Source organism: Chrysemys picta, chromosome 8, assembly GCF_011386835.1.
Source record: "Chrysemys picta bellii isolate R12L10 chromosome 8, ASM1138683v2, whole genome shotgun sequence".
NCBI classification, from domain to species: Eukaryota; Metazoa; Chordata; order Testudines; family Emydidae; genus Chrysemys; species Chrysemys picta.
Window position 1 is genome coordinate 78602916 of NC_088798.1, and position 26218 is coordinate 78629133.

The 26218-nt window shown below is 43.6% G+C and overlaps 1 protein-coding gene across 2 annotated transcripts in view; it reads right to left on the reverse strand.

Moving 5' to 3' along the window:
* GABRP (gamma-aminobutyric acid type A receptor subunit pi) overlaps positions 1–22803 on the reverse strand; it is a 37265-nt gene extending 14462 nt beyond the window's left edge. The window contains exons 1-4 of one of the 2 annotated variants that reach the window (XM_024100212.3): positions 22434–22803; positions 11054–11155; positions 5895–6007; positions 1736–1803 (exon numbers count right to left, since the gene is read on the reverse strand). In XM_024100212.3, coding sequence (XP_023955980.2) covers positions 1736–1803; positions 5895–6007; positions 11054–11109 — 237 coding nt within the window. In that variant the 5' untranslated portion in view covers positions 11110–11155; positions 22434–22803. Of the gene's footprint in view, positions 1–1735; positions 1804–5894; positions 6008–11053; positions 11156–22433 lie in introns of those variants that run through there. The other variant, XM_065554851.1, reaches the window with a different exon arrangement.
* Between the last annotated feature and the right edge of the window lie 3415 nt (positions 22804–26218).

Below are 26218 nucleotides of genomic sequence, written 5' to 3' on the forward strand. Positions count from 1 at the left end.
CCAGCAGTTACAAGTGGATGAAGTATTTTTATAGTGCCCCCATGATAAAGGGAAAAACAGGGCTCAGTTGTAATGGATACAAAGACAGTTCTTTACTGAGCCTCCTGGATACATAACCAGACCTTGTGGCAATCCTTGGCTCTCTAGTTTGCAGATGAACTAAATGCAGCTTTCATGATTGTGTAGTGTTGTTCTGCATCGTTATACAGCTACCATGTTCCTGCCCAGACATGGCCGCATTTCAGTGGCAGATGAATCAATTCCCTTATGTTCAATAGATGGTTTGTAAAATCCTTCGGTATGAAAGGTGCTAAATAAATTATGTTATCCTCGCTCTTCAGATTTGATTCTCAGACTGTTGTGTGTATGTGGGAGGTGGGGGAGTAAGTTCTACTCTACGACTTAAGTGATTGAAATGATGCACTGTTAAGAGTTTCAGTATAGTGAATTATTAATACTGGTGATGAAGGGGAAAGCCTCTGGGTCATTTCAATTATTTATCTAGCCATAGAGTATGTCTCTATAATGTTCTCCTTGACACAAGGGGAATTTAGGTGGGATGTGGAGGAAATATATGCTGTAGAAAGGGATAGTTTTACAAGGGGTGGGAGACTAGACTCATGAAAATACCCTCTATTTGGTGAAGGTTTCCCTTTATATTTCCCCTTGGGGTGATGGCCCTTCTAGCCCTCTGAACATTAGGCTTTCTCCTCAGCTTTAATCCGCTTTATTCCTCCACAATTTGAAGGCTAAAGAGGAGGACTGGAGGTGGCTTCTGGAGCAACGCTCAGTGTCATGCCTAAGCCTGCAAGAGGAGATTCTGCAGGAAAACAGAAGGGGGGATGAAATGCTACAACAGCTGCAGCCCACGGCTAAGATCTTCCATTGTGAATAATAACTGTGTGTGCCACCATTTTTGGTGCCCAGCTTCAGACCCCTCAAAAGGGACCGGCATTCAGGACATGCTGAGCTCCTGCCTTTTGACAGTCAGCCCCCTGTCTCTGTCTCTAACTCAGTCCTTATATCCCCTCGGTTGTAGCACCTGAGTGCTTGTGAATGGGGAATTCTGAATGGATTTGATCCTCACAGCAGCCCTGTGAGTGAGGAAAGTGCTATTATCCCCATTTTGCAGAAGAGCAGCTGAGCACAGGGAGACCACGGCCAAGATTGTCAAAGGTTTTTAGGCACCCAATTCCCATTGAAAGGGAGTTAGATGCCTAAATACCTTTGAGGACTTGGTCCCAAATGACTATCTGGTCCCAAGGTCATAGGATGTCTGTGGCTTAGCTAGGAATTGCCACACTGGGCTCCTAAGAACAGAGGCACCCAAACCATCAGTCACTCTTGGGCCAGGTCTACACTAACCCCCTAATTCGAACTAAGGTACGGAACTTCAGCTACGTGAATAACGTAGCTGAAGTTCGAAGTACCTTAGTTCGAACTTACCTTGGTCCACACTCGGCAGGCAGGCTCCCCCGTCGACTCCGCGGTACTCCTCTCGCCGAGCTGGAGTACCGCAGTCGACGGCGAGCACTTCCGGGTTCGACTTATCGCGTCCAGACTAGACGCGATAAGTCGAACCCAGAAGTTCGATCGCTCGCCGCCGAACTACCGGGTAAGTGTAGCCAAGGCCTTGGTCTCCAACTCTGGTGTCTCAAACTTGGATCCCCTCTAGAGCAGCAGAGCCAAACTGGCCCCTTTCTCCTCAGTATGTAATCGAGACTGAGTCACTTACCATGTCACTCTCAGATATACTTGAAATACTTGCAACGTCCAGGCTCAATGCTATTTGAACAGGTTTCCCTGGGAGGGATAGAGAGGCTTAGATTAGAGTGAAGAAAGGGTGAAGGTAACACTATGTTGTTGTGTACTAAAAAGAAATGGACACTTAGCATTCAGTATGGAATTCAGTTCACTGCACTCAATCGAGCAGCACACATAGGTAGTCTTGCAAGAATTAGATTTTTTTTTATAATTTTGATGCATAATATCAATGTTTATTTTAAAGCTTTTTAAAGATTTTTATCTAGCTATTTACATTTTCACAGTTGTGGGAAACTACAGGGAGGTCAGACAATTATTTAATGACAGTAGACAGATTAAAAAAGTTAAAGCTTTGTAACCATTAAACCAAACTGTCAACATCAAATATCAAAATATACAAAATACATAGCCTTAAAATCAAATTCTAATAAGTTCTCAAGCAGCATTGGTCTTACTTTGCCTAACTGTCTATTTTGATTATTACTGATGGAAATACTTTTTCATCGGTTTGCACACGTATGATGCAATCAACATTTACCTATAAAAGTCTAATCCTTCCAAGCCTACATATAGGGGTGTCCCTATTGCTGCCAGCGACCAAAGAACTAGACTAAATTTCAGAGAGTTAAACATGAGCAGACTGTTTGGGTTGTGAAATCTCATGCTCAAAAACTTTTCACTTGTGCTGCCAATTTCTTTGGTGGCATCAGCGGACAGAAATGATCACGTGCAGCACTAGTGGCCATACACCCAGGCAATCCAGGGAGGCAATATTTCCATTGCAATCAGCCACAGAAATCAAGGGCTACACACGGCTCAGCATATGTAATGATAACAATCTTGAGTTGTTATATAACACTTTCCATGGCACGATCTCAGAATGCTCTAGAGGTGGGTAAGAATTTTTATCCTCATTTCTCAGATGAGAAAACTGAGTCCTGGAGCAATTAAGCGACTTGCCCAGTGAGTCAGAACCAAAAGCAGGAATAGGACTGAGCCCCCCCCCCCCGATCCCTAGTTATGTCCTGTCCACTGAACCACACAGCCTTTTCCTGATGCAAAGCACGGCAGAGTCCCCAGCCTCACTCTCCCTCTACAGTCCTGCAGCCTGTCCCTGAGTTTGGGAGGGTGAGATTTTGTTCCCTACAATCCTGGTTATTCAGGGATTTATAAGTGATTCAGGAGTCACCCTTTGTGAGTCTAATCAACTGCCATGGCCTCTCATGTGAGCAGCACCACTCACTGAAAGTGATCACTGGGCTCAAATCAAAGCTATCTCAGGTACATCTCCATGTGCTGCGATTACACCTCCCAGCTGCAGTGTACACACACGCTCATAGCGGAGACCTGATCTAGGGACCCTCCCAACTATCTGTACACAGTCTGACCTCCCCCGTCCCAGAGTGCTGAGCCCGGCACCCCGAGAACCTGCCAAACGGGATCTAAGGAAATCTTTTACAGTGAGTGACCATTGTGCCCCAGTGAACCATTGTTTGGCAGCAGACAGCGTATTAGGTTTGTTTTAATGTGGCCACCTCCGTCCTGCCTTGTAATTGGAGTTGAACAGAGGACAGAATGCTGTAAGGTGCACTGGAAGTATATGGGAAGAGAGATTTGCTTTATGGAGAAAAGATACATGTTCTCCTTTGCACACCCAGCTTTGGAAATCTGCTCTCTGTCTCCTGGGATACGGCCCATTTGACCCTGTTGCTTCACTGAGCACAGAGAACCCAGCTGGCCGGAGCCTATCTGGAGAGGATGGAAGAGGAATTGCCAGCTCTCTGCCATTGTTCCTTATTTGCCTGATCTCATAAAAGCCTCTCAGTAGATGTACTTTAGGAGGGTATGGACCAGGTGCAGAGCCAGATGGAGACTGCTGCTGTCTGTGCCACTGTTCCCCACCTGCCCTCCCTGCCCCCCAGCTTCCTTACCCACAGGAAATCATTGTAAACAACGTTATCTTCACATGTTGTCCCTTCAGAGGTAGTGCACAGTGAATACCCTGTCTCCCCCCCACAACGGGTGGCTTGGGTGGGACAGCAGCCAGTGGGCATCACTGCTCTATGGGGAGCATGAATTGTAGGGCATTGGGATCAGGAAGATTTGTGGGCTTAGGAGGCCAAACCCCTGCCATTTCTGTAGAGGTGGAAGAAAACTCAGTCCACTTAGTAGAACAACGAAGTCAGAACTTGTGGGGTTTCCTGTCCCCTGGGCAGGTGTTTCCCAAGTCAGGAAATGGGCCCTACTAGAAATTTAGTTAGCAGATTTCAGTACATATGGGGTGAAATTCTCCTCAGCACACAGGACCCACACCAGGTGACAAAGCAGGCCTCATTGGTGCTTATGGGCCTGGGTGAGCCCTTTGTGGAGTTCACTTCAGCTCCCGTAAAGCGAAACCCTGAAGAACAGCCGTTAGCTAGAAAGGAGGTAGCTTGTCAGTGAGTAAAACACATGACAAAATGGAGGCAAAGTATCCCCTTTCACTGTGTCTATACACACTACATTTTACATTGACAGAACCACATAGCTTGGTAGTGTGGCTGCCTCTTTTTGATTACTGAAGCTAGGATTCACCACAAGAGGGCAGCTCCATCCTAGGAAATGTCAGAAGACATTAGTGTAAGTCAGTTTATATTTTGCCTCTTTTTATTGTAATAAGGGTGAACATGAGGAAGATCAAATCCCGTCAGCACAGTAGCAAATATATGGCACAGTAACATATTAGAACATTTCCTTCATAACCCACAGATCAGAAACATTCATATGCACTGGGCCCAATACTTCATTCCCATTGGTTTCAGGGGGAGATTTGGGTGCATAAGGAAGGCAGAATCAAGCCCTAGGGCCACAGGGACCTGATCCTGATTGGTGCTGAGCACCCCAAATTCCGCTGAAGCCAACAGGATTTACAGGTGGTCACCACATTTCAGGAACAGGCCATATATATCTATGTAGTCAACACGTGTACTTTTTTCACCTATATGACTTGCTCAATCCTATATAGCTTGCCAGTTAGAATTGAAGCCACCCACTTTCTAAAAGGCAGTTAGGTTTAACAAGATTTTTTAAATGTATCTAGAATTTGCCTAATAAGATTTCAAGTTGCAAAAAGGACAATTTTCAAAAGCGCCAAAGTGATTTAGGAGCTAGATCCCATTTTCAAAAGTGATAGTTATTTAGGAGCCAGAGTCCTGACAATTTTTACCCAACGTGTTATGAACATATTAAACTTGTGCTGATATTGACTTGCATGCATTTAAACTTCTCTCTTCTATTTTTTAACCATCTGTTGTCCTATGGGACAAATTTCAATGAAGAGCTGGTATTATTCCACAATACCAGACTTAGTGGTCATTACTCTATGTAACTCCACGATTGTAGAGATTTATCACCACAGGAGGAAGATAAAGAGAGAGAGAAGTGAAAAGGTGTAAGACAAAGCCAAAGTACACCAGCTACATTACATGGCATAGGGGTCGTAATCAGACTGCATGAGGCTTGGTCATCTGCACTTCACAGAACATCCAGCCATGCTCTGTGCACCGAGAAGGCTGTCCCTTCACAACATTTAAGGCAAAGCCCTGGCATAGGCTGTTTAGAATTTAGTGTATATAGTTCCACAGTGGAAACAAATCCCCAGAGACTGGGACTAAACAGGAAGGGAGTTATAAGTGAGCAGTGCTGCAGTTCAAGGAGCCAGGCTTCATTCATTTGCAGCCACAATGACCCTTATAAAATGGATGTCCATTAACTAATACACAGCCACACCAAGGGGACAAACTGACACAAAGGGGCTGCATGGTTATAACAGGGCAGAATTTAGCCCAATGTAGCTAATTTGACAGGTATAAAAACTCACTAAGCTTCCTGTTCTTTATTCCACAGACAAATATGTCCGAAGGGAATAAATTCTGCCTTCAGTCATACACATACAGTCCCACTGAGCAAACAGAATTGGATGGAGTAGGTGAGGATGGACTTTGGGCACATAGTCCCAGCCCCAGCTAATTTAACAGGGACAGATAAACTAGTGCTTGTTAGAGAAAACCCACAAAACATTATTCTCTCCATGCAAATATTACTGATTATATAATCGTTTTATCAGACACTGAAATGTTCTGTTGACGTACCACCAAAGTATGGCCTGAGATATTTGTTGTAGCCCTCTGTGAGGTTCTCAAATCCAGGGAGCGATACCGCGTCACTGCTGTGTGTGCCCGATTTATGGCCCAGCGTGCACTTTCTAAAATATACAAATACATATTGTTAGGCATGGCAGGGCATGCTGGGAGCATCTGCTGTGCAGCTGCAGCTGCGTTCCCTGCATGGAGTGTTTCCCAAACTTGGGACGCCGCTTGTTTAGGAAAAGCCCCTGGCGGGCCGGGCCTGTTTGTTTATCTGCCGCGTCCGCAGGTCCGGCCGATCGCGGCTCCTACTGGCCGCGGTTCGCCACTCCAGGCCAATGGGGGCTGCGGGAAGTGACACGGGACGAGGGATGTGCTGGCCGCCGCTTCCAGCAGCTCCCATTGGCCTGGAGCAGTGAACCACGGCCAGTGGGAGCCGTGATCAGCCGGACCTGTGGACGCAGCAGGTAAACAAACTGTCCCAGCCCACCAGGGGCTTTTCCTAAACAAGCGACGTCCCAAGTTTGGGAAACACTGCCTGCATGTATACAGCAGTCCAACAGAAACTGCATAAAACACTTCATCAAAGCCAGCAGCACTTGATTCTGCTGTTTAATTTGTGTGCGGGACAGGGACTGTGGGCAATCAGCGTGTGACTTCATTAAACAGACAATCCAAAGTTTGGGGTGTTTTACAGCGGTGTAGGAGGGATATGGTTGGCTGGGGAAGATGCTTATGTGCAGAAACAGTTGGAATGGTGACAGTTGGAATTTGCTTATGACTTCCTTAATGTTTACTTATGCGGGTTCTTGTATTAGTGCCTATCACCATAGTAGCTGATTGCTTCCCACAATTATTATTTGTATTGTGTGAACAATAATCTGGATTTAGACAAGGGAGATCATGCACAGATGCTATTTTCACCCTGAGACGGATTATTGAGAACACAATTGAATTCCAAGGCAGTCTTGTCATCAGTTTTGTGGACAAAAGGCATTCGATAGTGTAAATAGAGAAACAATGTGGAAAATTGTGGAACAATATGGAATTCCAACAAAATTAATTAACATTATGAAGACATTCTATGCCAACTCAAAGTGCTGCATTAAAATGGAAAATGGATTGAGTAAGCCATTCAGCATCAAGACGGGGTAAGGCAAGGGTGCATCCTGTCTCCTTTTTTGTTTATGCTTATGCTAGTCATCGACTATGGATTAAAACAATGCGACAGTGATACATATGGCCTAAAATGGAACAATTCAAGGCTATTTGATCTAGACTTTGCTGATGACATCGCTCTTATCAGTGAAGATGCCAATGGACTACAAAAATGCACAAACCAAGTGAAAGAAGTAATGGAGAAGATAGGTTTGAGATACAATGCAAAGAAATGTAAAGTCATGTTAATGGGGACTATAGGGACAGAAATCAAAACTGAAGAAGAGAAACTGGAGAAGGTGGACAAGGTCTGTTGCTGGTGCATATGTATTCTCTCTGCTCTAGATGCACAGCGATGGTGGAGTGCTGTGCTGGCATGCCATGAGAAGGCAGCAAATCACCAGAGAGCATTCCATAAGAGGAAAGAGCTTGAGATGAGACCATAGATGATGAGCATCAAGAGAAGATTGCATCAGCGTCTCTTTACTACTTTGCTACTCAAAACCTAGCACTGCGTGGCACTTCAGATCAGCTGTCTGTGTCAAACAATGGAAATTTCCTTAAAATTGTGGAGCTGATGGCTGAGTTTGATGCTGTACTCCAGGAGCATCTAAGAAGAGTCACCACCCAAGAAATGTACACACACCATTACCTTGGAAAAACAATTCAAAATGAGATCATATAGTTACTGGCAACAAAAGTCAAACAGAAGATTGTGGTAGATCTGAAGTCAGCAAGATATTACTCTGTTATTCTGGACTGCACACCTGACATCAGCCATATGGAACAAATGACTTTAATGGTGCATTTTGTAACAACAACAGAACCTAGTGAAAATGTCCCTGCAATGGTGACTGTCAGAGAGCATTTTCTAGAATTTATTGACGTTGATGATACTACAGGAGTTGGTATGACAAATGTGCTTCTTAAAAGCTGGAAGATACCGGAATTGCAATAGCTGACCTGAGAGGTCAGGGCTACGATAATGGTGCCAACATGAGAGGAAAGAACAGAGGAGTGCAGACACAGATCTGAGAGTTAAACCCTCGAGCTTTTTTTGTCCCATGCAGTTCTCATTCATTGAACTTGGTGGTCAGTGATGCAGCATCAGCTTCTAGTGAGGCTGCTGAATTTTTTAATGTAATTCAAAGCATCTATGTATTTTTCTCTGCATCAACTCATCAGTGGCAAATTTTGAAGCAACATCTGGGAACATCCTCTCTGACACTGAAAACACTGAGTGCCACACAATGGGAAAGTCGAGTGGAGGCAGTAAAGCATATCACACACCAAATTGGGAAGACAGATGATGCCATAATTACCATTATGGAGGATAATGGTATGACAGGAACTGTTCGTGGGAGAAGAGTGGCAGAGGAAAATGGAATCACCAGAAACATACATAACTTCAAATTTCTGTGTGGCTTAGTGTTGTGGCATGACATATGGTTTGAAATAAATGTTGTAAGCAAGAGACTCCAAGGTGTTGACCTTGATATATCTGGAGCAATGGAACAACAAAGCAACAAAGCAGTCATACCTACAGTTACTTAAAATTTCTGAACGAGGCATTTTAAGTTGTTAGTTCTTCTTTATTGGGGTAGGTAGCAGAGTAGTATCATGAGAAGAGTAGAACAGGAAGAAGCCAGAATTGAGACTTTTCAAAGCTTTGGCCCAAACGAGGGGGCATGGGGGCATCATTTGTGCTGCCTGCCTCAGGTGCCAAAATGTTGTGGACCGGCCCTGGCTGGCCCTTTCAGACCTTGCTCTCCTAGTCTTTCAGTTCCCACAATCCTCAAATCCTTATGTTGTCTTTCTTCTGAGCCTAGAAGCAACACCCCAGTCCAGTCTTCTTCTAGTTCATGGAGTGCAGGAGAAGGAATACCCACGTAGGCTGGTGGGTTTCACCCCAGTCCTTGGGTGTTTCTCGTCCTGGTCCTGCTCCTTTGGTGGCTTCTTCCCAGTTTCCTGATGATAGCTCCCAACCTTGCTGCAGCCTCTTATTCCAAGTGTTGCTGATCTGCCAATCAGCTGCAGCTGGAGAGGTAGCTACTCTGTCTCTTAACCTCTTAGTGGGTGTGACAGAATGGGGTTTAGACACCCAATTACCCCTCCCCCCTTAAAAATATAGCACATGACCCAGCTACAAGCAGTATGTTGCCCCCAGGAAGAGAAAAGTGCCAGAGACTCATTCCATGAAGTCATTAGGGATTTGCTGTTGCTATTGATTTTACATAGAAGATGCTCAGATACCACCCTGGTGGGTGGGAGTATAAAGGCCTTATATAGGTAGAAGACAATATTGAAGAAGAGTCAAGCAATCTATCTGTGTCATCTACAGGTCTGTTCATCACAGGATAGGGCCCTCCGCAGCTATCTTAGCAGCCCAATGAGGACTGGGTTAATTAGGTGCCTGAGATTTTGTCAGCGGCCCTACTGCCCCTGCACATCTGCCCCCACTACCCCCATCTCATGCATAAGTATGGGGTGTAAATGATGTCCTTTGCGATCATTTGGAACATGCGGTTTGACAGCCTAGAAAGGGAGGAGATTTAGAAGTCTCTAAAACTGTCCAGTACGGAACACATGAAATGGCATCCCTCATTACAAAGCTGATTGGTTACAAGATCTAAAACTGCACCCCCTTGTTATAAAACCCATATGTGAATACATCCATTCCTCCTCCCTCCCTAGTCATCACCTTTTGATAGCTAAAAGCTGTACCTCAGGCCATCAGCTCCTCCTTGGTGGTCACTGATATCCAGGAAATGCTTTGCACCTCGCTTGTTATTGTTTACGGACAATCCTCTAGTGTCAGAGTGTCCCTGCGCAGCTAATGCCATCAGGAGAGGGAGGAATCCTACCTTCAGCCTCTGGGTGAATTGGGTTGGGAGGTGCAGGTGGCAGCCAATACTAAACATTCACAGCCTGAGCCAAAGCTTTTCAAACTGAGCACAATCAAGCTGCTGTGTTTGGCTCTGTGCTTGCATGGCCGATGATCAGAAGTGAGTCTGAGCTCCAATGTGCAAAGTCAATTTTTTTCTCACTCCAGGGGTGATCAGATGCAGAGTTTTCATTTAGACCTATCTCTGTTAGTTATGTAAAAATTAGCATTCCATAGTTAGACGATAAACTTGACCCAGGGGTGTTTTGAAGAGAAATCACTAATGTGTCTGAAGGCACTTACACACTGAGGTGACCACAGCAAGCTAAAGTACCCAGCTAGAAAGACAGAGAGGGGTCGTGTTCTAACATGGTGTAATTTCTCAGTGGAGCCAGACCCTGTGTGCTCACTTACACCCTGTATAAAGTTGGTACAAAAAAAATTTGCCAGCAGTGTGAATGAATGGATAATTCTGGTCTTTTGGTGTTTATTCTGGTGTAAATGGCAAAACAAGGTCCAAGGCAGTGAATCATCATCCCACTGCCAGTACCTAATGGCAGCGAGGGCTATGCAGTGTGAAATGCAGCAGGTTGGGTTCTGGAGGTTTCTGTGAATTTTTTTTCTTCAGTTCTCATTTATGTAGGTTTCATAGCCCTGAAATTTCACTGTAGGTTTCGGATCTGAAAGAACCCGCAAATCCCAAAGCAATGATCAGAACTGCTCAGCTTCATGTTGTTTCAGGACTGAGGCATGAATGGTTTCAGCCTCCCTTGGAGTTGGGCATAGGGTCACTTGAAAAATTCACAGACTTTTACACTTTAATTAAACTTAAAACTAGGGGAGGGTCATGTGGTTCCAGATTCTCTAATGGAAGTTACACAAAGCTGCAATTTTCAAGAGCCTGACTGAGCTGTAGAAAGGGGGCAGCACCTCCCTAGTGAGGGACTGTGACTCAGGGAGTTGTGCCCATTGCACTATCCTTTGGGATGGTGTAATCAGCTCTCCCCTGATGCATCCAGCCCTCTTAGGAAGGGATTGGAGTCTGGACCATGGCTATTTTCCCTCCTGCCCCCAGCATTTATATCAACTACACTTCAGATGGTATCCTTGTCAGGAACCTTACCTTTGAGTTGGAAGAAAAAGCCACACACAGATGAGGACAAAATATCTGCAGTACATTTCTGGAGTTTGTTTCAGTGCTGGCTGTGATACTTCTACTGATCATCTGCGAAGCAGAAAGGAACGGCATGTAATTTACAGCAGTTTAAGGAAAATGTGCACGAGCACACATAGAGATATTATCCTGGGGGAGTGGATGGGGGACAAGAGTTAAACATTTCATCTATAATCTGAACATCAGGGCCTGATCCAGCACTCTCAACACATATGGACTCCAGAATCTGTTCTTTCTTTCTTTCGGTTCTGTAATGATGCCCATCACCATGGTCTCTCAGCAATGCCTTCCACATAAAAGAGACTGGCAATGCTCAGTGCACTTCATGGAGGCTCTGGATTTGATACCATTTCTTCCACAGAAAATGTGGCTTGGGGTTGAGTTTTTGGTTTAAGAAGGGCAGAAAGAAGGATTGATGTGAATGGCATTCTGGCTATGGTGGAAAATCTTTATTAAGTAGGAAGGCTTTTCAGCATTTCCTAACAGTGATCCGACTCTGGATTCATCTGATCTCCTTTCCTCACAGCAGGGTTTTAGCTTCTAAACACAACTGGGCCCCAAATATTGCTTTAAAATGTTTTAGTCTCTGTACTGCATTAGGTCATGCCTCCGATAAACATATGGATATTAATAGTACCACTGGCAGGTAACTCAGGGTTCGCTACAGGATGAAATCATTCTATTTTAAAATAGTTTTGTTGACTTTTCTAGGAGTGGAACTGAATCTTGGCTTTCAGCCTTAGAGTTCCTCAGGTCTGTGCTTTTCTGAAAGGAACAACATGATGATCAACTAGCCTTCATCTGACTACAATGTACCTGCAGCCCCTCTCCAGTATTAAGTTCACTGAACAAAAGAGTGGGTCAGTTAAAAAGCTTCCCTAAAGCATATGGATGACTGTGTCACACTCCCAAATAAATGTACTTTCTAACAAGAACAAACTAGGAGTTAGCTGATCTGCACACACTGTGGTTGCTAAGACATTCTCATTACTTGGCCATGCTGAACTCAAGTTGGGAACATGATGTTGTACCATCAAACCACTCCAAATGAGCATGTAAATACGTCTGAGTATATGAGTGCTTTCATGCAGATATTGGCAAGGAAATATTCAGCTTTGATGGACCATGTTCTGCACTGAGTTACATTTATATAAGTCTGGAATAACTCTATGCAAGTCAGTGCAGTTACTCTGGATTTAGGCCAGTGAAAGCAACTGAGAACAGAATTTAACTCAATGTGTTTTCTCATTATGGCCTGAAATTTGCATTCAAACTTCAGAGTTGGCCCTTATTCCATAATGCCCCAAACTAAAACACTTTGAACATTTCCTATTTTGCAGTTAGAGCCATCTCAGTTAGCACACTGTGGCCCAAATGTGCATTACAATCCTGCCCATTTGCATTACTCAGGTGGTACAAAGAGGCTGGATTCAGACTGTAACTTGCGAGTGGAGAACTCCCTGGGCAAAGGGGTATTCCATGCTGATGCAAAGCCAGCAGAGCTGGTTACTGCACCAGCTGCTCAATCCACCATATAAAGAGCATTTCCTGAGAGAGAAAAGACACACCAGGGCAGAGCGCAAGCATCATCAAGTTCTGTTTTATTTGCCCAGACTTCACTGGTGTAGTCTCTCTATGGGACCATATTCCAGTGGCCTAACTCGTGTGGAGCCCAGGCTGTGAAAATCAGAGAGCTGTAACCAGCTCCCTGATGGCTCCTCCCTGCTCCTGTGCTGAGCTGAGCTCAGATGCAAGGGAGAATCTAGCCCACTGTTAGCACCCAGAGGTCCTGACTTGGGACTAGCTTGGGCAAGGCTGAGAGTTTGCCCTGGATGGGGTAGGCTCTGTAAATTTTCAGCAGGGATAGCAAACCACCCAATGCTAGAGTGGATGCCACTTCTCTTTAAGGAAGTGATGCCAGCAGTAGCCATCCTGCCACCCTATTGCTAGGCAAAGGTGGTTGTATACATCATTAAAAAGCAAGCCTTGCAATAACTAGATTAAAGAATAATCAAAAACATTGGCTGCCTGTGCTGTCAGCGGCTGCTTTTAAATGTAAGAGGAGAGAAATGAATTTTGATGGGAGAGAAATGAGTCCTAAAGCCTGGGGTTCAGTGACCTATCACCTTAGAGCCTCACTCCGCTGTTTGTTTCAGGTGCTCTTAAGGGCAGATCTGAGCTTGAGTTTCTCAAGTCCTAACCTACCTGCTGTATGTAATGGATGGGATCAGCATATGGGAACTGAGGGAAGATTCTTGCTGTTCTTTTCTCATGGCATTCCTGGCAGCAGCTCCATGAAACAATATGGCAAGCAGTTTCAGCTAGGCACCACAATGAACCCAAAGGAATCATATAAGGAGAATCAAGTGGGGGCAAAAATGGGATATGAATGGAGTGTTTCCCCAAAATGAAATATATTCTGACATCGCCAGTTCTCTGTGTAAATTCTGACGTTCTGATAAGGCTCTTGCATATCTATCACTTTTCATCCAATTTGGCATGCACATGATTTCCTACCTGCCCACCACTGAAACGCAACTGCAATTGTTTTAACAGCTCACAGCAACGCTACACAACAGTTTAGGATGGAAAGTGGAGAACATTGTATTCAGTTGAAATTACTGGAGGGGGAAGGAGAGGGCTCTTATGGAGGCAGAATTCAATTATTCAAATTGGCATTGGGCCAGAGCACTAGGATTAACACAGCTCCTCTCCTGAAAAGTGCCGTGAGATGTTAAATAGAATAAAGTGCTGGAGTCAAGGGCTGGTATTCTCATTTCATGTGAAAGACGGCCTCTTCAGAAGAGCAGTGCTCATGAATGCCATGATGGGCACATCACCTGCTGGATTACCAATGCAATGCACTTATTCCTGTTAGTAGTGTCCCATCCAGATTGTGACCCACCCTAGCTCTGCTTAGTAGATAAAAAGCTGACAGTGTCGCAGCTTAAAGACTAATTAAAATCTAAAGAGTATTGTGGGCATGAAGTAATATCTGATTCATTTTGTCCTGTGGATAAGCCAGTTCTTGTTTTGTTTTTTTCCCCACAAGTGAAAAACAAGCTAGCAAGTTCACCAAGTTACAGAGCCTTTGCTTTACACACATGGTTGAGAGGTCACTGAATTTTATCATCCTGGGTTCCTTACATTCTCTTCCTAACTTCAAACTTAGAAGAGCTTACTATAAAAAAAGATACCCAATTCATTTTTAATCCTTGAAAACAGAATAATGAACTAGTTCATTGAGACATTTTCGTTCTGAGGATTCAATCGCTCATTCCTCTACAACTGGATGGGAGTCAAGGCATAAGACCTGAGCTCCATTGCCCTACATTTGTGTCATCATTTACACCAGTGAACATTTGGATGTGATAACATTTTACACTCACTCTGCTCAGTGGAAATCACGAAATAAGGTGCAGGGCTATGGAGAATCAGGTCATTCCAACCTACTATGTCTGTCTCAATGCATATTCCTAAAATGGTTTCAGTTAGTCTGTTTTGTAAAATGGCAAAAATATAAATTTCCAAAAGAGAATATGTTACATTGTAGATTTAAAAGAATGGGTTATTTATTCCTCCCTGTGGCTTCATGAATTTTGATGTCTTGTTAAATTACTTAGAGGCTTTTTGCTTGAAAGTTGATATGACCTTGATTTCAATGGCTGTTAAAAGCCTACATTCCTTTAAGGATCTGGGCCTCAGCATTCCCGTTGCTTTGTCCCCATCTGTAAAATGGGTTTAATAGCATTTCCCTACCTCAAAGGGCAGTAGTGAGGAGAAATACATTAAAGATTGTGAAGCACTCAGGTGTAATGGTAATGGGCACTAGATAAGTACCAAAGCTAGCTAGATAGTACTGTATTTGTATGAAAGATAGCACTTCCTAGAACCAAACACAGCCAGAGTGTAAACATCCTCTCTCCCCAAGTTCAACTTCTTTCAGAAAAATGAGGTATTTAAGTTTGAAAAATGACAGAGAACATATACAATATTTCTTTCTTACAGGCTTCTTTTTTTAGTGATGTTAAGTCCCTGTTCACTCCTGTCAACATCCTCACGATGGTTCCAGTGTCCTCAGGGCCGGCTCCAGGCACCAGCTTGGCAAGCAGGTGCTTGGGGTGGCCACTCCAGAGAGGGGCGGCAAGTCCTGCTATTCGGGGGCAATTTGGAGGACGGTCCCTCACTCCCGCTCCGAGCGAAGGACCTCCCACCGAATTGCCGTTGCAGATCGCGATTGTGGTCTTTTTTGTTTTTTTTTTGGCTGCTTGGGGCAGCCAAAACCCTGGAGCCGGCCCTGAGTGTACTATTATAGAGACTGAGTTTCCAAAAAAGGTTAAAACAGTAAAAGAAACAATTTCACTGGAAGTCTATTGAGTTCTGTATGTGATGCCATTATAAACTTGTTAGAATGTAGGCTGCAATGGCAAAATGGATTTCAGTGGACCTGAAGACATTGGGCCAAAATGTATTGGTGTAAGGGACCCTAACTGAATTCCACGAAGTTGCACCAGTTTACATCAGAACAAAATCTGTCATTGAAATGCTGTTGTGATTTGAGTTTACAAAGAGAGAACAATGTAATGTCAGTGCAGCATCTAGATAACTGATTACTATAGAATTACCAGGGCAAAATGATTTCATTGCAACTCTCCCATGACATAAAAAGGATTGAACTGTGTCATAATCTTAAATTACCTTGACGTTAATAAAAAAAACGAAGGGGATTAGACACAAAGTCTGTAATGAAAGCATATAAAGGAAAAGAGTAAACTCACAAAACCAAGTGCATTATCATTCTATAAAAAGAACAGGAGTACTTGTGGCACCTTAGAGACTAACAAATTTGTTTCAGCATACGCTTTCGTGGGCTGCAGCTCACTTCTTCAGATGCATAGAGTGGAACACACAGACAGAAGATATTTATACATACAGAGAACATGAAAAGGTGGAAGTACGCATACCAATTGTAAGAGGCCAATCAATTGAGATGAGCTATCAGTAGCAGCAGAAGAAAAAACTTTGAAGTGATAATCGAGATGACCCATAGAAGGTGTGAGGAGAACTTAACATGGGGGGGAAAATTCAATGAGTGTAATGACCCAACCATTCCCAGTCTCTGTTTAGGCCTAAATTAATTGTGTCTAATTTGCATATTAATTTGAGTTCAGCAGACTCTCTTTGGAGTCTGTTTTTGAAGTTTTTTTGTTGCAAAACTGACACCTTCAAGTCTGTCACTGAGTGATTAGAGAGGTTGAAGTGTTCTCCCACTGGTTTTTGAATGTTATGATTCCTGATGTCAGATTTGTGTCCATTTATTCTTTTGCGTAGAGACTGTCCAATTTGGCCAATGTACATGGCAGAGGGGCATTGCTGGCACATGATGGCATATATCACGTTGGTAGATGTGCATGTGAACGAGCCCCCGATGGTGTGGCTGATGTGGTTAGGTCCTATGATGGTGTCACTTGAATAGATATGTGGACAGAGCTGGCATCGGGCTTTGTTGCAAGGATAGGTTCCTGGGTTAGTGTTTTTGTTGTATGGTGTGCGGTTGCTGGTGAGTATTTGCTTAAGGTTGGGAGGCTGTCTGTAAGCGAGGACTGGTCTGTCTCCCAAGATCTGTGAGAGTGAGGGATCATCTTTCAGGATAGGTTGTAGATCTTTGATGATGCGCTGGAGAGGTTTCAGTTGGGGGCTGAAGGTGGCGGCTAGTGGCGTTCTGTTATTTTCTTTGTTGGGCCTGTCCTGTAGTAGGTGGCTTCTGGGTACTCTTCTGGCTCTGTCAATCTGTTTTTTTCACTTCAGCAGGTGGGTATTGTAGTTTTAAGAATTCTTGATAGAGATTGGCCTCTTACAATTGGTATGCGTACTTCCACCTTTTCATGTTCTCTGTATGTATAAATATCTTCTGTCTGTGTGTTCCACTCTATGCATCTGAAGAAGTGAGCTGCAGCCCATGAAAGCTTATGCTGAAATAAATTTGTTAGTCTCTAAGGTGCCACAAGTACTCCTGTTCTTTTTGCGGATACAGACTAACACGGCTGCTACTTTGTAACCTATCATTCTATACTCCACTTAAATATGCGCCTGCTTCTGATGTCAAAGTATTTTTACAGTATAACGTCATTGATTTCACTGGAGTTATTCTTGATTTGCAACAGCCTGATTGAAATGAGAATGATGCCCTTTATCTATGATTTACTCTTGATCCCAAATATATAGGGAGATGGGAGTGCCAAAACTATTGCTTTGTGTGGTACTATTTCAGCACAAGAATCCCAACAGGCCGATAAATACACATACTTTTCCACTTATATATTCCAAGAGCTGTAATCAAAGATTACAAATTACTGCAGTAAAGCAGATTGGAAAAAGATTGTATCTGGTACAATATATTTTTGTTTTTCTAATTAACTAGTCAAGAATTTTAGTTGATTGCAGGAACAATGTTAGGCTCTGTTTAATTTGGATTTTTCTTATACTGTCAGTAGAAATACAACAAATGCAAGATTAGTACATAAATTCACTGATGGGGAAATTATTTCCAACTCCAGAAGATATGCAGCACAGTTATATATTGCTTAGTCTTTCACAGTTATATTGAAGATGCTGAGAATTTAATAATTCACTTGTTTAAAAATAATACTTTCCCTGTGGATTTTTAAGGTTATACAAATTGCAAGTGTTGTGAAAAAACACCTGGGGCCAGAATCCCAGGTGGTGTTAATCCATGTAGCTCCACTGCAGTTAATGCAATTATGCTTATTTACACCAGCTGAGCTTCTGGTCCAATATGTATATCTATTGTAACTCAGCCTATGCTGCCTCACCAAAGGTAAGGAATACAGCAGCGTTAGTTCAAGAGGATGATAAACACACACACACACAGAAAATAATTTGTAGTGTCATCAATCCTGTTTATCTGTAATAAAGTGTTAGTAAGAAAAATAAACATTCTTTGCGGTATAATTCATAACTCTGCTAGACACTAAAAACATGGACTAAACAGACACTGGTTTTATCACAACTGGCTTATTGCAACAATTTGTAACACACACCCTCTGCCTGCAGGGCTGGCATTAGATTCGCTGGGGCCCAGGGCAGAAAGCCGAAGCCCGAGCCCTGCCGCTCGGGCCTAAAGCTGAAGTCTGAGCAACTGCCTGTGGCATGGGGCCCTGGGCAATTGCCCTGGTTGCCACCCCTTAACGTCAGGCCTGACTGCCTGCTAAGCCTTACCTGCCCACTTCATTTTAAGTGGTCTCCTACAACATGGGTGAACCTCTTATGCCTAACAATCTGTCCCAACTTTTTAGCTCAGACACTCTCGTTACCGACCCCAGAGCTGAAAAAGAGCTTCTGGAAGTTCTAGAGCTGGACCCTTCCACCAACAAAAGTTAGTCCAAGAAAAGATACTACCTCACCTGCCTCATCTCTCTAAAAGTATACATTGTACGTCTCTGGGGCCTGCGTCTCATGACAGTAAATGTAAAGGACTCCCATGTTCAGGCCTCTTTGCCAAACCAGTGCATAGAGGTCTCAGTGTAAATGATTATTTTCTCTCTGTGATTGAAGGAAAGGGATAGATAAGGCCCCCCAAACACTACCCAGTGAGTACAGCAAAATTATACAACACTATCTTCTCAGTAATGACTCTGCCACATGAATGCTGGGAATAACACCACCATACAACAACACATACCAGTCTAATGTTTTAATTTAAGACATAATCTAGGACCTGATTCTGCAGCCTATACTATCCATGAAGTCAGTGGGAATTTGAACTGGGATTGTCAGACTGCCTTGTTCTAAGACAGAAATTGAACCTATACATCTGTTACTTACATTGGTGCCATCCGAGTTGCCTGGATGTAACAGAGGAGAATTTGCTTGGAGTGGGACAGAGACAAGCACTGCAAGAAAGTAGATTAATTTGCCATCCAGCATTGGCACAGCTAAAATAAATGCTGACCCGAGAACAGATAACATTTTGTTTGCTCATTTCAGAGCTGCCTCTATTTACTGCACAAAATGAAGAGTCTCATTACCGACTCAGGCACAACCTGATCTATCCTATTTCCCAAGTGAAAGCTTGGCAAGGCACTGTTGCAACCGGGTTGCTTTCAGCATCAATGTTTACCACTATAATTTGCAAAAGGTTCAAATCCAGCCTTAGGCACAAATAGCCATTTGGAGTCCTGAGTGTCTCATGCAGGCTCAGCAGCTCATGAGACCTCTCTCTCCCCTTACCCTTCAGCCATTTTTAGAACCAAATTCAAATGGGTTTTTTCCAGAAGTGTTAGGACAGCCTTTTTCATTGCCATGTTGCCTCTGCTGGGTGCCGCCCTGACCATGACTAGAGTTGCTGGAAGTCTCACAAGGAAGTGATAACTCAGTGGTATTTCCACTCTGAATGTGAAGAAATTTGGGTTCACCTTGAGTGCATGTCAGCTTCTGTGCAGCACAGCATAGTCCTTAAGTGGAGCCGGTGCTGTGTCATTAGAGATTATCTGGGAGTCAGTGCAACCCCCAAGATTAGGTACTGGTAGCAGGAAAGGGCTTACAGCCAGAGATTAGAGTGACCCCATTTATTAGCATTGCTCCTCCAACAGAGAACACTAAAGAGAGTGTTGTGGGGAATGTCCCCTGTCCTCCCTCAGAGTGAGTGTCCCATGGCTGTAATCACACTGCCCTGTGACAATGGTCCTTGGTATGACTAGAATGATTGCTGCTTGCTTTCCTAATCGTTCTGTGTCATTAGACACTCTTGGATCAGATTTAATTGGCTTTGGAGTATTCTAGACATCAAGTATGTTTCAGTAGTTTTCCATCTAGAAAAGGAAATGAAGAGATTCAAACCTGAGATCGTCTGTCTTTTTTGCCCAAAGCCTGAATTTTAAGTAGGTATCTCTGAACTGATCTTGAAAGAAACCAGCTTTGGAATGTGAGTAGGCAGGGGACTTTGTCAGCAAGGGCTCCTAAAATGCATCGTCTTCTCTGCCAGCCAATCGGGAAAGAACCAGGTGTTATTAGGATATACCTACCATACAAGAGTATGGAAATCCAGTTTGACACATGGGCCCTGTTGCGATGACAGGAGAGGAGCCAGTCATATAAAAATTATATTATGCAAGATAGATTTCTGGAAAGGACCCATTTTCTAATTATTATTGAGGTACAAGGCTACAATTTTAAAATCTAAATAACTATTTAAGCAGTTTTTATATATTGGATGAAAAAATAAAGTTTATAGCCTGCGGGAATGGAGTTCTGAATTTTTGGATAAATTTGGCACATCCTCTTGTAGTTGTGGACTTGAAAAACCAGTCAGCTGATTCTCTTCACAAGTGTCAATTAGGAGCAACTCTTTTGAAGCCAATGGAATTACACTGGTTTATTACTTACATGGGAGGAAAATTAGGCAGCTAGTTTATGTATAAAATTGAATGATATTCAAGCTAGTCCTCCTAGAACTTTTCATCAGCTCACTTTACAATCACTTAGAATGGACATGGACATGTTGCTATGGACCCGAAGAGTTAAAAGGACTCTGCCAGCCTGTCAACACATGGGAGAGCTGCTGCCATGATGGAAGTCCATCCAGTGAGCAATTTAACTGACGTAATGCATAGAGCTTCTGCTGGCTGTCTGCACAGGAGTGAATTTGACAGTGAAAATATATTTTAAACACTAAACTGGAATGAATGACAAAACTTTGTGTGGGGTTGGGGCAGGCACTACTGCTGGAAACATCCCTTTAAAAAGGAAATAGTCTATAAGTCAGAGGTTCTCAAACTTGTACGTAGTGTGGACCATGCATTAATAGATTGTCCATGGACAACTCGTCTCCCACTAGTGATCGCACAGCATCCCTATAACAACTACTGCAATTATTACATGGAAAAGCGATATTAGGAAAGTTTTTGTATATACTTAGCTTCTTTTAATGTGATTTCACAACTGGAAACAAGGGCAGCCAAAACCCTCTGACCAGCCAACTTTCTGCACACCAGCAGTCAGTGTTCATCACAGTTTGGTAACTCCTACTATAGATACTTTTCTTTGAGCAACAATCCTATTCCAACAGAGGGATGGATTAAAAGACCTAATAGCTCCCCCCACCATTATGTCTTCTCTTTGTTCCCCACTTGACATGGTAAGGAGATAATCTGAAAGTTCTGAAGAGTTTTCGTCTGTATACGTGTGTCCCCTTCACCCATGTACAGAGCGGTGAGAGCTGGGAGCTGTGTCCCTACGCACTGAAACAGTCAGGTACGGTAGGACTGACACTGCTCTGGATGAGCAGAAGCAGCAGTACTGTCCCCTGTACTCTGCTGGCAAAGGTGCATGCATGCCTGGGGTAGGATTGTTATGCTAGCACTGAGAACTATCTTCACAATGCTAGACACTGATGTTTTCCTACGCATTTAGTTTTCATTAGGCTGAAAAAGATTTGCTGAAATCCTGAACAACAAATGAGTGACTTCCTGGCACTCTCAGGAGTCCTATACAAACTCATGTGAACTTTGTTCTTGCTCAAAATAGACAGTTTCGGTTGAAGCGACTATCATTACATCATATGAAAAATGACCTTTACATTCCAGAAATAATTGGCACCATTGAGGTGAATTGTGGCAGTTGCATGGGAAAGTTTCACAGCAAATAGCCACTCTGAGCTCTAGCCAAGGCTACCAATATCTTAAACTTTGGGGCCTGAGCCTACATTCTTTGCACAGCCCAAACTCCCATTGAGCTCAGTGGACGTACAGGAAATCCAAGGACTACATGCTTAAAACAAATATGAACAATAAATTGAAGGCATTCACACACTCCATCACCCAATTTTAACTATCCCCCCAAATCCACAGTGAATAGCTTAAAATATAGGGCCTAATTCTGATTTCATTTACACTAGTGTAGTGAATGGTACACGCACTCACACCACTGCCTTCAACAGCATAAGAAAAAGGAGAATTATGCCAGTTTCAATACAATAGAACTCTGCCGTCAATTACACCAGTGAAAGACTCCAGAGAAGTCTGATGATATTACACCAGATTAAGACCAGTGCAAATGAAATTAGAAACAAGCCTTTCATGTAGAAGAGAAGAAACCCTTCTGCCCCAAATAGTGTAAGATTCCAGGACATAAGCCCTGATTCTTCACACTGCTTGGTAGAGGTGGAAACCTGAGCCTGCACAGAGCCCCACTGAAGTTAAAAGGGACTTCAAATGGCAGATGGACCTGCCTGGAGCTTTAGGATTGAGTTCTTAAATACATGCAGCAAGACTAAGAAAAAATAAAATAAGGATTTCCAAGATTTACTTACATGCAATAAATTCTTCCTCCAAAATGCCAAGCTTTGCTCCTGGTCAGGCAGTTCATTTATGCTGTTTGAGCAAAATATGTGTGTGTATGTATATAAATGAGGGTGTTTATAAAAATATATATCACTCCAATCAACTGTTTTCCAATCTCTCTCTAGATACTAGATTTCTGAACTCAGCTTCTAATATAAACTTGTGTGGAGTCGTCTGTTGCAACAGGGGATCTAGCTGGCTCACTGCTGTCTGAGCTCAGTCACATGGTGTGACTGTTACAGAACAGAGATTTCATTCATTCACTAAACCTGTCCCCGCACCAATCCACTGCAGGCAGGGATCCAGCAGCAGGTGCAGATAGCTCACCTTCCCTCCCCTTGCAGGCACTCAGATTGCAGGCAAAGCTTTGTATTCCCTCCTCAGATCTCTACCTGTAATCCTATACTCATGGTACTTCCCACCTCAGCAGTTCTCCCATCGGATTCCTCTCCATTATTTGTGCACAGGTGTGGGACAATGTTATTCTGCTCATTGCAGTCAAATGGTTCCTTTACCATATACAAGTTTAACTCGCCCTAATGGCATGAAACGGGGCCACTCCAATGTCATCTATACTCCATAAAGATTGGGATAGAAATTATAATGTAAAAGTAACCAAAAGTACAGCCTTACTTATAATACTTTATAGTTCTGGCCATACCATCTTAGAATAAGCATAGCAGACATAGGAGGGGGTTCAGAAATGGAAGATAAAATTGATCAGTACCAGGGAAAGATTTCCATATAAGAAGTGGTTGAGAAGATTGGGATTGTTTAGCTTAGGGAAGAAAGGAATAATAAAAGGGGCATGATACATACAAAATAATGAACAGTATAGAGAAAGTAAGTCAGGCACTTGTGTTTCTTTTCTCATGATATAAGAACAAAGGGACAGTCTATGAATTTGAATGACAACCATTTCAAAGCACATAGAAGGAGATGCTTTTAAAAAACCACACAGAACACCATTACCCTGTGGAACTCACTGCCACCATATGTCATTGACGCTAAGAGCTAAACAGGATTCAAAAGAGGGTGAGAAATTTATATGGATCATGAGAACACCCAAAGTTACATTAGATAGAATTATTTTTTGAAAGATGGAATTTAAGCCCTCCTGCTAGGCATAAACCAATCTCTGCCTGGCAGGGGATAAGGATACGACTTTCCTTATGGGCAGGTTATTCCAGACTTGCTCATTATAGGCTTTCTTGTCCTTGCCCCTGAAGTATCCATTACTGGCAACTCTCAGAGGCAGAATACTGGAGCACTGTCATGGGGTGGTCTACTCACCGCTGGAGCGCCTCCTCATAGTCATGTCTGGGGATTAGCTCTGCCAGTCTGACACCCCTTCCTACAGGTCCTCTCTCCCTCTCAGGTCTCAATTGCTCCCTCTTCAGGCCAGGTCACTGCAGTTTTCCTCTTCTGGGGTGGGGCGAGTGTGTGTGTGTTGTGTTCTCAAAGTCTCTTGGGACCCACTGTCCCAGGCAGTCTTCTCATTCCCTGTCCCTTAATGGTGCTGCTTCCTCAGTGGCTCGTAGGGGAACCCAGACCTGTGCTCTACACTAATTCCAGCCCAGGGACCCTACAGCAAGCAGTCAAGGGCTGCACAGTCCTGAACCATACTGCTGTATCTCTGGGCTATTTCCTACTTGCCTTCTCTCACCCTGAGAGTGGCTACAGCCTCACTCTCTGCACCCCCTTTCTATTCTCAGTTACTGGACTTCATACAGGCTCCTCCTTTTCCTGGCCAGCTGAGCTTCATCTTTAATTAGTCCTTGCTCCCTGGCTCCTTCTCTAGGTGCTGCCTAGGTGGTTAATTGGCCCACCTAGCCACTTTAACCCCTTCAGCCTTTGTGTGGGGTGGACACCATCCCCATCACAAACACATAAGCCACTGGCACAATCCAGTCTGTTTCTGCTGTGGTGTCCTTCTCCATTTCCTGGGACCCTGCAAAAGCCCCTCATTGGCAGCAGACACAGGAAGAGCTCCCTTGGGTTTGGGACAAGGAATGAGATGGTGCACGGGTTTGACTGGCTTCTCTCTGCCTCTGCTGCTATGGAGCACGGTCCATCACTGAATAGGTGCCTGCCTGGCACAGCGCAGCAGCTCTGATGAAAAGGGGAACTGGAGTTTGGTCTTTCTGAAGACGGAGATAAAGAATAACATAGAAAAGATGAGATTGTTAAGTGATGGCTCCAGTACTGATTGTGTGCACAGCAATGCACAAACATAGGAAAAGTCAGATGGTGCCCCAAGGAGCATAGTTCAGACACGAGCATTCGTTCTATTTGGACAGCAAACTCAATTTCTGCATGGCAGTGAATCACCACGTCTGGTAGTAAGTGTTGGCAGAAGTAGGCCTTTATATGACTAAATAGTGTCCTGAAAGCCTCCATGGGCTCCTCTTTATAAATAACATTATTTATGCAATCTTATCAAAACAATAGTTGGAAATGCAGTGCATTATGGCTGCACGCCCTTCCAGGCCAACAATAATTTTGCTCAATAAGGATAAAATAATCATGATAATTAATGCCAGTGGGATATCATACGTGTAGGGGTATTGATCACAAAATGGTGGAGTTGGAATTTGCCAAGAGCAGAATTCAGCTCTTAGTAAATATACCTTTTTTAAACACACACACAATGAATTAAGAGGCATAACTAATTATATATACTTGAAGCCAATGGGACTACTTGTGATGGCAAACACTGCATCCAGTAGCAAGTGCTCACAGCATCAGACCCTAAGGCAGGATTGGGCTCTCTGTTTTCTCAGGTCACTTCACTATTGTATGTAGCATTTCACTGAAGTGAGTGGGAGTTAAATTAAAGGGAACTATATCTTTACACAGGATCTATCGAACCGGTGCGATTTTGCAGGACATCAGAATGTCAAAAACTATCACAGGCAGAGTCAAAAGCAAGCCTGGCTGAAGAGCTTTACCATTTATAACTTTGGCAGGGTGCCTGTGCATGACATTTTGTATGTTAAGATAACCTCCCTATTATCTTGCAGTACAAGTCACTATCATGGGATTTCCCCTTTCTATTAGTATGAGTCCCATGTTACTATCATTGCACTTAGATTAGACAGAGACAAACACCTACGGGATCTCTATCAGGCGTTCTTAAAACTACAGTACCCACCTGGGGAAGTGAAGAAACAGACTGACAGAGCCAGAAGGGTACCCAGAAGTCACTTACTACAGGACAGGCCCAACAAAGAAAGTAACAGAACGCCACTAGCCATCACCTACAGCCCCCAACTAAAACCTCTCCAGCGCATCATCAAGGATCTTCAACCTATCCTGGAGGACTATCCCTCACTCTCACAGACCTTGAGAGACAGGCCAGTCCTCGCTTACTGTCAGCCCCCCAACCTGAAGCAAATACTCACCAGCAAATACACACCACAAAACAGAAACACTAACCCAGGAACCATTCCCTACAACAAACCCTGTTGCCAATTCTGTCTGCATATCTATTCAAGGGACACCATCATAGGACCTAACCATACTGGCCACACCATAAGGGGCTCATTCACCTGCACATCTGCTAATGTGATATATGCCATCATGTGCCAGCAATGCCCCTCTGCCATGTACACTGGCCAAACCAGACAGTCTCTACACAAAAAGAATAAATGGACACAAATCAGACATCAAGAGTAACATTCAAAAACCAGTAGGAGAGTACTTCAATCTCCCTGGACATGCAATAACAGACTTAAAAGTGGCCATTCTTCAT